Source organism: Haliotis cracherodii, unplaced genomic scaffold (genome assembly GCF_022045235.1).
Source record: "Haliotis cracherodii isolate W230 unplaced genomic scaffold, xgHalCrac1.p SCAF_2, whole genome shotgun sequence".
Classification (NCBI taxonomy): domain Eukaryota; kingdom Metazoa; phylum Mollusca; class Gastropoda; order Lepetellida; family Haliotidae; genus Haliotis; species Haliotis cracherodii.
This window is the reverse complement of record NW_027266275.1, coordinates 15,885,959-15,900,137: the sequence shown is the minus strand read 5'-3', so window position 1 is coordinate 15,900,137 and position 14,179 is coordinate 15,885,959. Positions and strand designations below refer to the sequence as shown.

Here is a 14,179-nt window from a genome sequence, read left to right as displayed (position 1 = left end):
TTGGTAAAGCGGTGATCCATCCCCCCTTTTACACATGGTCTCTCTGGTTGTTGCAGGATTTCTACATGTGGACCAGTACCCATGTAACTCTAGTCAAAGATGTGGTGGAGTTTCAACACAAGCAGTATCTGCAGGTAATACTTTGTGCCATTCCGGTGAGATCAAACATGTCTTATCCGTAACTCAGGAAGAAACTATTCACTGACCTTATGTCATAATGTCTAGTCCTTCTCTCAATCCCACAATAGACCCGTGAAGATCCGGGGTAGAATAGGTCTTCAGCAACCCATGCTTGCCGTATAAGGCGACTATGCTTGTCGTAAGAGGCAACTAACGGGATAGGGTGGTCAGGCTTGCTGACTTGGTTGATACATGTCATCGATCCCAATTGAGTGGATCAATGCTCATGATATAAATCACTGGATTGTCTGGTCCAGACTCGATTATTTACAGACCACCGTCATATAGCTGAAATATTGCTGAGTGTGGCATAAACAACAAACTAAGAAACAAAAAACTAAATCCCTCAATTTTTCTGTTGAGGTAAGCATAAAAGAGTTTACATCAATTTTACCTCAAATTTATTCACATAGTCTGTTAATTTTAAGTTACAGCATTACTTTTAATAGTTTCTTTTGTATTTCGAAAATCATATTACGCTCCTTTTAATTTTTGTTTAGTTTTCCTTATTTGTTTCTGTAATTTAGATTAAGTCTGAATGAACTTTTAATACGTTTGATAAGACATGGTATCAGTAACAAGTATGTTTTATTGTAATGGTATATTTGGTGCTAACTGTGTTGCCCCTGACAACAGAGCCAGCAGCACATGGAGAAGTACCTGATTGAGGAGTGGAGCCAGATGGAGGGGGAGCTGCTGAGAGTTCGGGGAATATGGGGCCCTGAGGTCAGCAATAGACTGGACAAGTGGCAGCTGGATATGACGGAAGGTATGTCTGGTTATATGGGTTTGATGTGTGACGGGTATAATTGAATGGTTACACTGATGGCATAGTATTCATACCATTGTGAAAATGAAGACAATATCTTCTTAATATGGCAAGTTTACCTAATCCTAACTCATACTTATTTCTTTTATCATCTCATTTCTGAAAGCTAGTGGAAACTTCCTGAACAGTGTTCCCTGAACAGAAAAAAACCAGGTCACCCGAACGCACACATGAGCCAGGTTATCACCTCCATGAACCGTCTGGCTCGGAGAAGTTTGGACAGTCTAGATCACACCGGACTCCATCATCGACATTCTCTCTGATATTTAAACTCTGGTACAGACCATGTCTACCTCATTTAGTCAACATGGCTTGTATTAGCACATGAATTAATTTCTACGAGACCTTGTTTCCGCCTGGAATGCTGTATTCCGTGTTCCTGCTCAGGGTGATTTACAAGTCACGTGTCAAGAGAACTGTGAAGATTCCGGGGTAGAATAGGTCTTCAGCAACCCATACTTGCCACAAAAGGCGACTATGCTTGTCGTAAAAGGCAACTAACGGGATCGGGCGGTCAGGCTCGCTGACTTGGTTGATACATGTCATCGATCCCAATTGCATGGATCGATGCTCATGATGTCAATCACTCGATTGTCTGGTCTAGACTCAATTATTTTACAGACCGCCGTCATATAGCTGGAATATTGCTGAGTGCGGTGTTAAATAACAAACAAACAAACAAAACACGTGTCAAGATTCTCAGACTGTAAACAAGCATGATTATGCTGGAATTAGATCAGACACCTAATAGGAGCTGTGCAGTGCACTTTACAGATTGGTGTGCATGATTATTTGTACTTAATGATTATTTGCACATTCAGACACCATACATCAATGCAACCGGGTCAGTAACTTTCAGTAAACCTTCGTTGACAATGATTGTAAGAATGTTAGCACCTAGGGGATGGAATTCCTTGCCTCTTCACCAGGACTACAGGTCGACATAGCGACAATCAACTCTGAAGGCAGTGTTCGAAATATGCGCCTGCCCGTGGGCACCGTGGCAGGTAGTTCTTGTGTTAGGCGTGTAGTTTCAAATTTGTATGTGTCCTTATGGCCTGCAGTCAATTTTTGTGTCAATTTATTGTCACAATAATCTGCAATTTTCTGAATGAGGGCCTGCAGCTTCTAGAGTCTTTGGGTGCTGATGGCAGCCGGGCAGTTTTCAAATTTCTGACACGGCCAGAAGGACCAGTCATCCCTAGATTTTTGATGATCGGGAGTTGGTGAATATAGACACTGATTTGGCACATGACCCTAATGATCTCTACATTCCTTCAAGGCACAGTCTCTGATGACACTGCCGCACTTCTGCATGGTCTCGATCACCCTACATCGTAGGATCATTCAGACCGGAGAATTATACATCCAGGCTTGATGTACCAGATGCAGCTTCCATTTTATAATACTTTCCATGACTGCTACGTCGATACTTAGACATCTGTTGGGGAGTGCACTTATTAGAGACCGAGCTTTTGTCCGCAGACAAATGCAATCTCCATGTCAATAACTAGGTGGACCTATTTGCAACCAGATTCAACCGACAGATTGCAGTCTTTGTTTCATCAGTATCGACCTGCAGACTTGGGCCAATGATGCACTAGCAGTATTGTGGGAGGGACTTCACGCTCGCTCATGTGTTCCCACCACCAACACTGATACCTCTGATATTACAGAAGATCATGCACATGAAGAACCTTCTTCTGCCTGTGGTCACGTCTTACTGGCCGTCAAGAACTTGGATTTCCAGACCTTATCGCAATACTAATGAAGCCAACACTAAAGCTCCCGAACTGGTCAAATCTTCTTCATCTTCACACAAAGCAAGTTCATCCAAGAATGGATCTCTACAAGCTTCACGCATAGAGCATGATGCAATTAGCCTCACTAGCAGAGGATATTCAACCAAGAGCAGATCCACAAGGAATATATGTGATGATAAAGGGAAGAGTTTGACCAGTTTGTGAGATCTAAGGGTTTATCAGCAACTAGGTTCTCTTCACCATAGCAGAGTTATGCCACCTGAGAAGCACAAGAAACCTGAAAGGTTCAACACTGGGCACATACTTCGCAGCTCTGTCCTCGCTATGTACAACAGAATAAAACTTACCAAAGTTACAGAATTGTTAGCGCTTCAAAGATCTTACAGACTTGAAGAGCAACAAAGACTGGACCACTGTCTTTGCAAATCACTATCAAAGAGATATTGCTTCAGAGGATATCAAGGGTGCTCGGGTGTATTCGGGTGAGCTGGGTTTTTTTCTGTTTTGGGAACCCTGTTCAGGAAGTTTCCGCTACCTTTCAGAAATGAGAGTATCAAATTTTTATTCTAAAAAAATGCATTATTTTTAATGACAGCATGTTTATGGGATCCTGGTATAACGTGTGTGTATCATGGAGGCTGGAAGTAGTTGTGTCAATGTGCTTGTGTTGTAGGTCCCTGTCGAATGAGGAAGAAGATGCACTGCAATGAGTTGTTTTACGTGCATTATCCATACAGGCCTGATCTGGAGGACAGTGTAAGTATCAGCATTAGGTGTTGAAGTCTTGAGACCCAATAGTTGCTTTACAATTGACCCGCATGAAGAAAATGAAATTAGAGAAAAAAGAAGACATTTAACCAATTGGTGTGAATTTGTAAATATCAGTTGTGTTGTCTCAGTAATATGTAAGCAAATATCATTTGAGCTGTTAGGACGACCTATGTCCCCTGGAACTACTTAAGTCTGTTGTTGTGACCCTGACTGACACAGTTAGATCCAAGTGTGATGTGCTAAAACTTGTGAGTGAGTGAGTGAGTGAGTTGGGTTTAACGCCGCTTTTAGTGAGTGAGTGAGTGAGTGAGTTGGGCTTATCGCCGTTTTTAACAGTATTCCAGTTATATCACGGCTTGTCAGCTTAATGTGGGAGGAAAGCCCGAAGTGATGCAGGTCGCAGACGTTTACCACGGGTATGGTGCTGACAAACCTAGAAACATAATCAGGGCGAATCGGGATTGGAACCCACAATCATAGGTTTCTGGCGTTTCCAAGGGACGCAACTCTGCACAGCGAATCGCGGCGCCTTAGACGACTGGGCCATGTGTGCCCCCACTAAAACTTGTGTAAAACAATTAAATACATGTAACAAATTTATGTCATGACTGTTTATGTCCATGGTCTTATTTTCAGCCCCTGAGGTACAAAGTAGCCATCAGTTTTGATAGCAAGGATTTCTGTGAGCAGTATCGGCCTCAGACAATCTTGGGTATGGAATCTCTGCCCATCCAGCGCACTGGTGATGCTGATCTTTTGTCTGCCGAGTCTGAGAATGGGGCGGACAGGTCACTGGAAGGTGAGGACGTAATATATTGATCAATGTCTCATACAGGTTCATGTGTTACATGCTGCTGCCAGATGAATCTCCTGGGACAGCAGTTTTCAGCACTCTGGAACTAAAATTGATTCTCTGTTGCGATTCCGGGTTAGAATTGTTTCCCAGCAACCTGTGCTTGTCGTAAGAGGTGACCAAATGGATCAGTTGGTCAGGCTCGATGACTTGGTTGATGGTGTGTCATTGTACACTGATGGTGTGGATCGTTGCTCATACTGTCAGTCACTGGATAGTGTGGTCCAGATTTGATTTTTACAGGCTGTTGATATATAGCTGTAATATTGCTGAGTGCAGCATTAAACCACAAACAAACAAACTAACATAAAATAATGTCCCGACAGATCTATTAATGCTGGTGTCTTTGTTCTTGCAGATGACATCATGAATATGCCGAAGCTTCTGCCTCGGTCGACCAGTCAACGGTCCGGCACTGAGGATGAGGACCCGGATGACCTCCAGAGCACAGACACGGCCGACACAACAGACGGGGAGCGGTCAGACACCACTACAGGGGAGGGTCAACAGGAGGGTCAGTCCACAGGGGACAAGGGAGACAACCAGGCCATCCTCAGGCTGCTGGGAGACAAGGAGAAGGTGGGTGCCGGGGACAAGGCATGCTGTAGGATGTGAATATGGGCTCATGGTTTGGTATGAGGTAGGAGGCTTGAAGGTGGATTGACCGATCCCTGATCATCCCTGATCATACTTCTTGTGGAAATATTTCTAAATATGGACCCAACTTGAATTTCCAGGCATGTAGAGTTGGCTCCCTTCTTTAAGCAAGAGTATTACAGTTTCTCCATGAATTGGGAAGAAATTCGGTATTTAAGATATGTCTCATTCTTTTTGTACCGGTAATGTATTGCATGTGTAAATAAGTTCCTGTTTTACATTTGTTAAACCATATCAAAAGATGAATACCTCTTCATGTAGTCCATATTCATATGAAACCTGTCGCCCTCCATTGATGTGACCCAGCCGCCTCATACCTAAAGATGTTAAAAGATGGTACTTGTTGTTAACCTGTCTGGCATTAAGGGGCTAAAACAAGGACTGGTCGGCTCGGAGTCAGTATACTGTGTTTGAGTGGGATGTTCATGTTAAACTGCGGCATGGTATCTCAGTGAACTAGCACTATAAATCGGCATCAGTTCGGACTAGTACAAGCAGCCACACACACACACACACATACACGTGCATGCACGTCGCTATATAAGTGCAATAATCTTGGACGCGACGTTAAACCCCATTTCACCTCACCTCACCCATTGATGTGAATCTAGTGATACAGTTACAAATGGTCACTACAAGGACATAACTGTGCAGCAGGAAGTATGCAACCAGTGTTACAAGTTACCGTTATCTTCCTCCGCAGATCACCCACATGTTCCGGTGTGCGCGGATCCAGGGGCTGGACACGGCAGAGGGACTGCTACTGTTCGGCAAGGAACACTTCTATGTGATTGATGGCTTCACGCTCCTCAAGACAAGGGAGATCAAAGACATTGACACTCTTCCCCCTGAGTGAGTCACGTTGTCAACCATATTAATAATACTGTCCACGTTATGTAGCCTTTTTATTCAGTGGTGAATATTTTGTTGTACTAAAACAGGGAAGATGAAAATGTCATATTTGTTGTGTTTACACTCTTGAGTATAATATTTGAGTGTAATTATTTCATATTTTTTTTAAAATGTCTTGTAGTGTGTTATATGAATGTAATATTTAAAATAGTAAATGCATGTAAAAACTATGAAACTTAACAGTGTTATTAAGATCTGCATATGTCACTAAATTGTGTATGAACAGTTCAGATAGTGTGATTGTGATTTGTATTATCTGGGCGAAGGGGTCATTGGGGCAGCCTAGTAGTTAAACCATTTTCTCATCACACTGAAGGCCACTGTTTGTTTCCACACATCTTCACTGCCCTGATATTGCTGGAGTATTACTAAAGGTGGCATAAAATCACCCGCTCACACACTCCATTATTTTGCAGGTATCACGATCCCATCATTCCCAAGTCATCAATGAGCAGTGGGGGTGCACTGAAGAGAATGTAAGTGTTTTAGTCATGGCTGTATAGCATGATATATAGAGTATATATAGAGTATATCCATGTCAGGGACAATAATTGACAGTAAGTGAGATTTCACAGTTCACTCTATAGCATGGATATATAGAGTATATCCATGTCAGTGACAATAATTGACAGTAAGTGAGATGTCACAGTTCGCTCAACACGTCACTAATAAGTGGTGTTTCGGGGTCAAATAACAGTTCAGTGTGTATGTTAAGTTGCTGTATAGAGTATATTTATGTACATTATGTATGATAATATGTAGGAAATAATTCAGGGATTTTGTAACGGAACGTTGTATGCGTTTGTTCGCTCTATCCATGTTTGTTTGCTCCTATCCATGTTTGTTCTCCCCGTGTTCTGCTGTACTATCATATACTTGTCATATATGGAGGTGAGTAATATGTAGATCCGGCAGTCACAACAGTAGATATACCACCCAGCTGATTAGTGTCTTGTTATGCTCTTATCATGCAGGGATGCAACAACTTGACCTGAGCTATTTAGTAGCCCGAATAGTAACATAACACATGTGACCCACCAAGAGAAAAGGGACCTTATGGGTGCTATGATGCAATTGTGCTTTGACGTCATAAAAAAGACCTTTTGATGTCAACTTACTTCCCTAAAAATCGCCATATCTTATTTTTCTCTCGTTGGTTCGTAATGTAATAAAATAATTTTTTCAAAACATTTCAGGATACATGTCTGACATTATATCGAAAAACAGCAATTATCACATGAACAGTTTCAAGTCTAAAAATGGGACTTAGCAGCAAATTCATGAAGTCACATATCATAGCCACCTGCCATTCATATTATTCATCTTTTTCAAAATGAAAATCTCAACATGGTAACCCTGATTGAGGTAACCAGTGACTGTTTTTTTTACAACAGGGGTAGCCTAATGGTTAAAGTGTTTACTGGTCATGCTGAATACCCAGGTTCAAGTCCCGTGGGTACAGTGAGGTTCATTGCAGACGTTTCTTGTCATGATGATGCTGACTTTGCTGAGATTGGCGTCAAATCTCTGGGACTTACTCATTCAACAACAACACTTGATGAACCTTAAAGTAATGTTATATGATTGGGTGCCGTTGTACAAAGTGATCTTAGCGCTAAGGTGATGGTAACTCCCATACCTTAACATAGACCTACGAGAGTCGTAGGGCTAAGGTGATGGTAACTCCCATACCTTAACATAGACCTACGAGAGTCGTAGGGCTAAGGGGATGGTAACTCCCATACCTTAACATAGACCTACGAGAGTCATAGGGCTAAGGGGATGGTAACTCCCATACCTTAACATAGACCTGCGAGAGTCGTAGGGCTAAGGGAATGGTAACTCCCATACCTTAACATAGACCTGCGAGAGTCGTAGGGCTAAGGTGATGGTAACTCCCATACCTTAACATAGACCTACGAGAGTCGTAGGGCTAAGGTGATGGTAACTCCCATACCTTAACATAGACCTACGAGAGTCGTAGGGCTAAGGGGATGGTAACTCCCATACCTTAACATAGACCTACGAGAGTCATAGGGCTAAGGGGATGGTAACTCCCATACCTTAACATAGACCTGCGAGAGTCGTAGGGCTAAGGGGATGGTAACTCCCATACCTTAACATAGACCTACGAGAGTCATAGGGCTAAGGGGATGGTAACTCCCATACCTTAACATAGACCTGCGAGAGTCGTAGGGCTAAGGGGATGGTAACTCCCATACCTTAACATAGACCTACGAGAGTCATAGGGCTAAGGGGATGGTAACTCCCATACCTTAACATAGACCTGCGAGAGTCGTAGGGCTAAGGGAATGGTAACTCCCATACCTTAACATAGACCTGCGAGAGTCATAGGGCTAAGGGGATGGTAACTCCCATACCTTAACATAGACCTACGAGAGTCATAGGGCTAAGGGGATGGTAACTCCCATACCTTAACATAGACCTACGAGAGTCATAGGGCTAAGGGGATGGTAACTCCCATACCTTAACATAGACCTACGAGAGTCATAGGGCTAAGGGGATGGTAACTCCCATACCTTAACATAGACCTACGAGAGTCATAGGGCTAAGGGAATGGTAACTCCCATACCTTAACATAGACCTGCGAGAGTTGTAGGGCTAAGGGAATGGTAACTCCCATACCTTAACATAGACCTGCGAGAGTCATAGGGCTAAGGGGATGGTAACTCCCATACCTTAACATAGACCTGCGAGAGTCATAGGGCTAAGGGGATGGTAACTCCCATACCTTAACATAGACCTACGAGAGTCATAGGGCTAAGGGGATGGTAACTCCCATACCTTAACATAGACCTACGAGAGTCATAGGGCTAAGGGGATGGTAACTCCCATACCTTAACATAGACCTGCGAGAGTTGTAGGGCTAAGGGGATGGTAACTCCCATACCTTAACATAGACCTACGAGAGTCATAGGGCTAAGGGGATGGTAACTCCCATACCTTAACATAGACCTGCGAGAGTTGTAGGGCTAAGGGGATGGTAACTCCCATACCTTAACATAGACCTACGAGAGTCATAGGGCTAAGGGGATGGTAACTCCCATACCTTAACATAGACCTGCGAGAGTCGTAGGGCTAAGGGAATGGTAACTCCCATACCTTAACATAGACCTGCGAGAGTCGTAGGGCTAAGGTGATGGTAACTCCCATACCTTAACATAGACCTACGAGAGTCGTAGGGCTAAGGGGATGGTAACTCCCATACCTTAACATAGACCTACGAGAGTCGTAGGGCTAAGGGGATGGTAACTCCCATACCTTAACATAGACCTACGAGAGTCATAGGGCTAAGGGGATGGTAACTCCCATACCTTAACATAGACCTGCGAGAGTCGTAGGGCTAAGGTGATGGTAACTCCCATACCTTAACATAGACCTACGAGAGTCGTAGGGCTAAGGGGATGGTAACTCCCATACCTTAACATAGACCTGCGAGAGTCGTAGGGCTAAGGGGATGGTAACTCCCATACCTTAACATAGACCTACGAGAGTCGTAGGGCTAAGGGGATGGTAACTCCCATACCTTAACATAGACCTACGAGAGTCGTAGGGCTAAGGGAATGGTAACTCCCATACCTTAACATAGACCTGCGAGAGTCGTAGGGCTAAGGGGATGGTAACTCCCATACCTTAACATAGACCTACGAGAGTCATAGGGCTAAGGGGATGGTAACTCCCATACCTTAACATAGACCTACGAGAGTCATAGGGCTAAGGGGATGGTAACTCCCATACCTTAACATAGACCTACGAGAGTCATAGGGCTAAGGGGATGGTAACTCCCATACCTTAACATAGACCTACGAGAGTCATAGGGCTAAGGGAATGGTAACTCCCATACCTTAACATAGACCTGCGAGAGTTGTAGGGCTAAGGGAATGGTAACTCCCATACCTTAACATAGACCTGCGAGAGTCATAGGGCTAAGGGGATGGTAACTCCCATACCTTAACATAGACCTGCGAGAGTCATAGGGCTAAGGGGATGGTAACTCCCATACCTTAACATAGACCTACGAGAGTCATAGGGCTAAGGGGATGGTAACTCCCATACCTTAACATAGACCTACGAGAGTCATAGGGCTAAGGGGATGGTAACTCCCATACCTTAACATAGACCTGCGAGAGTTGTAGGGCTAAGGGGATGGTAACTCCCATACCTTAACATAGACCTACGAGAGTCATAGGGCTAAGGGGATGGTAACTCCCATACCTTAACATAGACCTGCGAGAGTTGTAGGGCTAAGGGGATGGTAACTCCCATACCTTAACATAGACCTACGAGAGTCATAGGGCTAAGGGGATGGTAACTCCCATACCTTAACATAGACCTACGAGAGTTGTAGGGCTACGGTTGTTTTGTACAATGACACCCTGGTCAGTATGAGATAGTCGTCAATATCTGATGTCATGTGTCTGATTCAACAGGTGCAGCAAGTTCGCCTATGATGAGGTGCGAGAGGTGCACAAACGCCGCTACCTCCTCCAGCCCATTGCCATCGAGGTTTTCTCTGCAGATGGCAGGAACTATCTACTGGCGTTCCCTCGCAAGATCAGGAACAAAGTGTATGCAAAGTAAGTGCACCTTGTAACCCAGACAATTCATTGATATTACAGAGATTCCAACCATTATGATTTGGGTGTAATAGTTACAATTTTGAGCCTAAAACTAACCATTTACACTTGTTTTCCCACTACATTATGATTATATTTCGTGAATTATTCACATGCTTGAAATATCATGGTGAGCAAATTGTTAATGCACCGGTGACATGAAGCATTCTACAGCGAGACAATGCTGACCAATGAGAGCCATGTTTTCAATTGACATAGTGTTATAATATCCATTACTTAGTGATACAAGGTCTCTGATTGGTTGTCATGTTAAAACGCTCAAGTCATGTTATCAGTTGTGGGTGCAGACAGGGAACTAATTGCATTTACAACGATGTGACTTCGGAACTCTCAACACCACCTTGTGTTTTTGACAAACAGTAAATTAGTGATGATGAATTTTATGAATGTGTGGAGCTTTGACCACATGTTTCACTCATGTCCAGGCCTAGCAAACATGTCAAATCAAACCTGCATCATGGTACCGTTAAATTAAATTATTTTTTTTCACCCCACTGATTGCACCAAAGATTCAGTTAGAAGATGTTATATAGTAGTTCTTCCATCATGTCTTACAAGATCATTCGACCTGTGAAGGTCTGGGGTGGAATAGGTCTTCAGCATCCCATGCTTGCTGTAAAAGGCGACTATGCTTGTCGTAAGAGGTGACTAATGGGATTGGGTGGTCAGGCTCACTGACATGGTTGATGCATGTCATCGTATCCCAACTGCGTGGATCGATGCTCATGATGTCAATCACTGGATTGTCTGGTCCAGGCTCGATTACATACACACCACCTTCATATAGCTGGAATATTGCAGAGTGGGGTGTAAACACGTAAACAACAAACAAACAAACCAAACCAAAGAAGATCATTCCAAAGTAATATCAGAATTGTTATTGAAACATATGGTTGATTTTACATAAATTTGACTTCATGTATTCACTAAAACCTGGATGATGATTTCAGAATTCTGTCGGTGGCCACAGCGATCACTGACAATGCCCAACAGTCAGTGTCCGGACAGAAGCAGAATGCTAAAGTAGAATCGGGGTACGTCACGTAGAGTTTCACTGCTCTTGTCAGAGATAAACTGAATGTTTCAGGACTCTTCTGAACATACTTAATGATATCTCAAACTAGACACAATTTATGGATAACAGCTTCTTTAATACTGTAAAGACGACGTTTCAATTTTATTGTCTTTTATTGTGTCTACTTTGTCATATGTCAACTTCTAAGTAATGCCTATCAAACAATTGATGGTATCTTTTGAATAATCTGTCATCATTGTCGAACCTATATGAAAGAAGGGTAATGTTTAAGTTAAGCAGTTTTAAGCCTTTTCTAGATAACAAATAAGCAAACATGTTTGCCATGCCCTAACCTCACATTAAGGGCTGTATTTTCATGTGTCAACCTCCTTGCAGTGGTGGCCTCATCAGCAGCTTGATAGGGGAGAAGTCTGTGACGCAGAGATGGGAGGTAGGTGTCAATAGTCATATCAAATGGAATCATCATCATCATCATCATTAATATTTTGTTAAATTCCCTATCAGATTGACAGTCAATACCACTGGCAGTAGTAATTAACTGCAGTCCATCATTTGAGTGAGTTAGTTAACATTTAACATTGCATCAGCATTATTTAAGCCATAAGTTGATATATATACAATTGAATCATGTATACATAGTTATATTTAAAAACAAATTTGTCAAACATATTTTGCTATAACGATATTATCTACAACTGTTTATAACATGGACATATGCCACCATATAACCAAAGCTAGACCTCCTCGCTGAGTCCGTCATGTAACCACACATATGTAATGGTTTATTGTTTGAATGTGGCCAACATGAGTGATGAAACTAGGTCAAGACGTGGTTATTTACTGTGCCATGGATTGTCTAATGACATAGATGAATGAATAACAAACACTCCTCTCTCCAGGACCAAGTTCCATTCACCTCACTGTTAATCAAGGGGGCATGTTTTTGGCTATAAAATTATCATCTAAGGATCCCCCTAAGCATGTCATATCAACTGGGGGGCACGGGTGTCCCAGTCGTCTAAGGCGGCGCAATTTGCTGTGCAGAGTTGCGTCCCCTGGACACGCCAGAAACCTATGATTGTGGGTTCGAATCCCGGTTCACCCCGATTATGTTTCTAGGTTTGTCAGCACCATACCCGTGCTTGTGGGTTTCACCGAAGTGGTAAAAGTCTGAGACCTGCATCACTTTGGGCTTTCCTCCCACATTAAGCTGACACGACGCGATATAACTGGAATAATGTTAAAAGTGTCGTTAAACCCAACTCACTCACTCACTGACATCAACTGGCAGAACATTGTATGGCATTGTATTAAAAATGAAATGAAATATTATGAAATTGTTTAACAATTAGGAGACAAGGACCCTTGACGTTCCTCCTTGCTTTTGACCTGTGTTGTGTCTCTGGTTGAGTATAATGAGTCCTGTGTGTCTGCCCACAGCGGGGTGAGATCAACAACTTCCAGTACCTTATGCACCTGAACACCCTGGCGGGGAGATGCTACAACGACCTTATGCAGTACCCTGTGTTTCCCTGGATTATCAACGACTATGATTCCGAGGTAGGAGCAAAGCCATTGAGGAGTCTTCTAGTTCATTTACATACCGTATATGACTGTGTTAAAGTCGACCCCACGTATCAGACGACCCCCTTGTACATGCCTTCAAAATCAACCCCAAATCCTATACTCCGTGTATAAGGCGACCTGGACAAGTGCGCACACAAACCTTATATATGCAATAAAAATATGTTCATCTTGCGTTGTTTTCCACATCGCCAGTGGAAAAAAATGTGAGATCTTCGACTCCATGTATGAGACGACCCCCCTTCTTAACCCCCTCATATTAGGTACGAAAAACTCACCTTATACACAGCGATATACGGTAATGAAGAAAGTGAATAACTTTTTTTTATTGCATGAAATGGGGGAATATGCCTTTGTTAATTACGTATTTCCCAGCAGTTAGTGTTAAGACTTGCTTTTTGTTTAGAAAGTGTTACATAAGTGGACGTACATAGTGATTTCTGTTTTTGAGTGTTAAATTTTGCATTGATAGTGATTCCCTGTGTTTGTTATTGTTGTACAGCCCGATGTTTGCAAAGCGCTGTCTTATTGCTTTCTACCGCATTGCTATAATCCTTCAGAGGACATTTTTGTGTGTGACCTATAACTTGAAAATGACTGCACAGATTTTTGTTCACATTTGTGGACTGGTATTTATGTGTTGTCTGGTTCCATCTACAGGAGATGGACCTGTACAAAGCTTCTACATTCCGAGATCTGTCGGCTCCTATGGGGGCCCAGTCCCCAGACAGACTCAAACAGTTCGAGAAGAGATACAACGAGTGGGATGATCCTCAAGGTGGGTGAAGCTGGTAGATGGCTAGTGACAAATGTCAGGTGATCAGTAGTGAAGAATGTCAGCTGATCACTAGTGACGAATGTCAGGTGATCAGTAGTGACGAATATCAGGTGATCACTAGTGACGAATGTCAGCTGATCAGTAGTCACTAATATCAG

At 42.9% G+C, this 14,179-nt stretch overlaps 1 protein-coding gene across 1 annotated transcript in view; it reads left to right on the top strand.

Annotated features, from left to right (window-relative positions):
* LOC139469866 (WD repeat and FYVE domain-containing protein 3-like) overlaps positions 1-14,179 on the top strand; it is an 88,839-nt gene that overhangs the window by 60,611 nt on the left and 14,049 nt on the right. The window contains exons 45-56 of the mRNA XM_071252181.1: positions 57-134; positions 817-949; positions 3,446-3,528; positions 4,180-4,342; positions 4,755-4,975; positions 5,757-5,905; positions 6,382-6,441; positions 10,417-10,563; positions 11,574-11,657; positions 12,035-12,089; positions 13,100-13,219; positions 13,904-14,021. Coding sequence (XP_071108282.1) covers positions 57-134; positions 817-949; positions 3,446-3,528; positions 4,180-4,342; positions 4,755-4,975; positions 5,757-5,905; positions 6,382-6,441; positions 10,417-10,563; positions 11,574-11,657; positions 12,035-12,089; positions 13,100-13,219; positions 13,904-14,021 — 1,411 coding nt within the window. The remainder of the gene's footprint in view (positions 1-56; positions 135-816; positions 950-3,445; positions 3,529-4,179; positions 4,343-4,754; positions 4,976-5,756; positions 5,906-6,381; positions 6,442-10,416; positions 10,564-11,573; positions 11,658-12,034; positions 12,090-13,099; positions 13,220-13,903; positions 14,022-14,179) is intronic.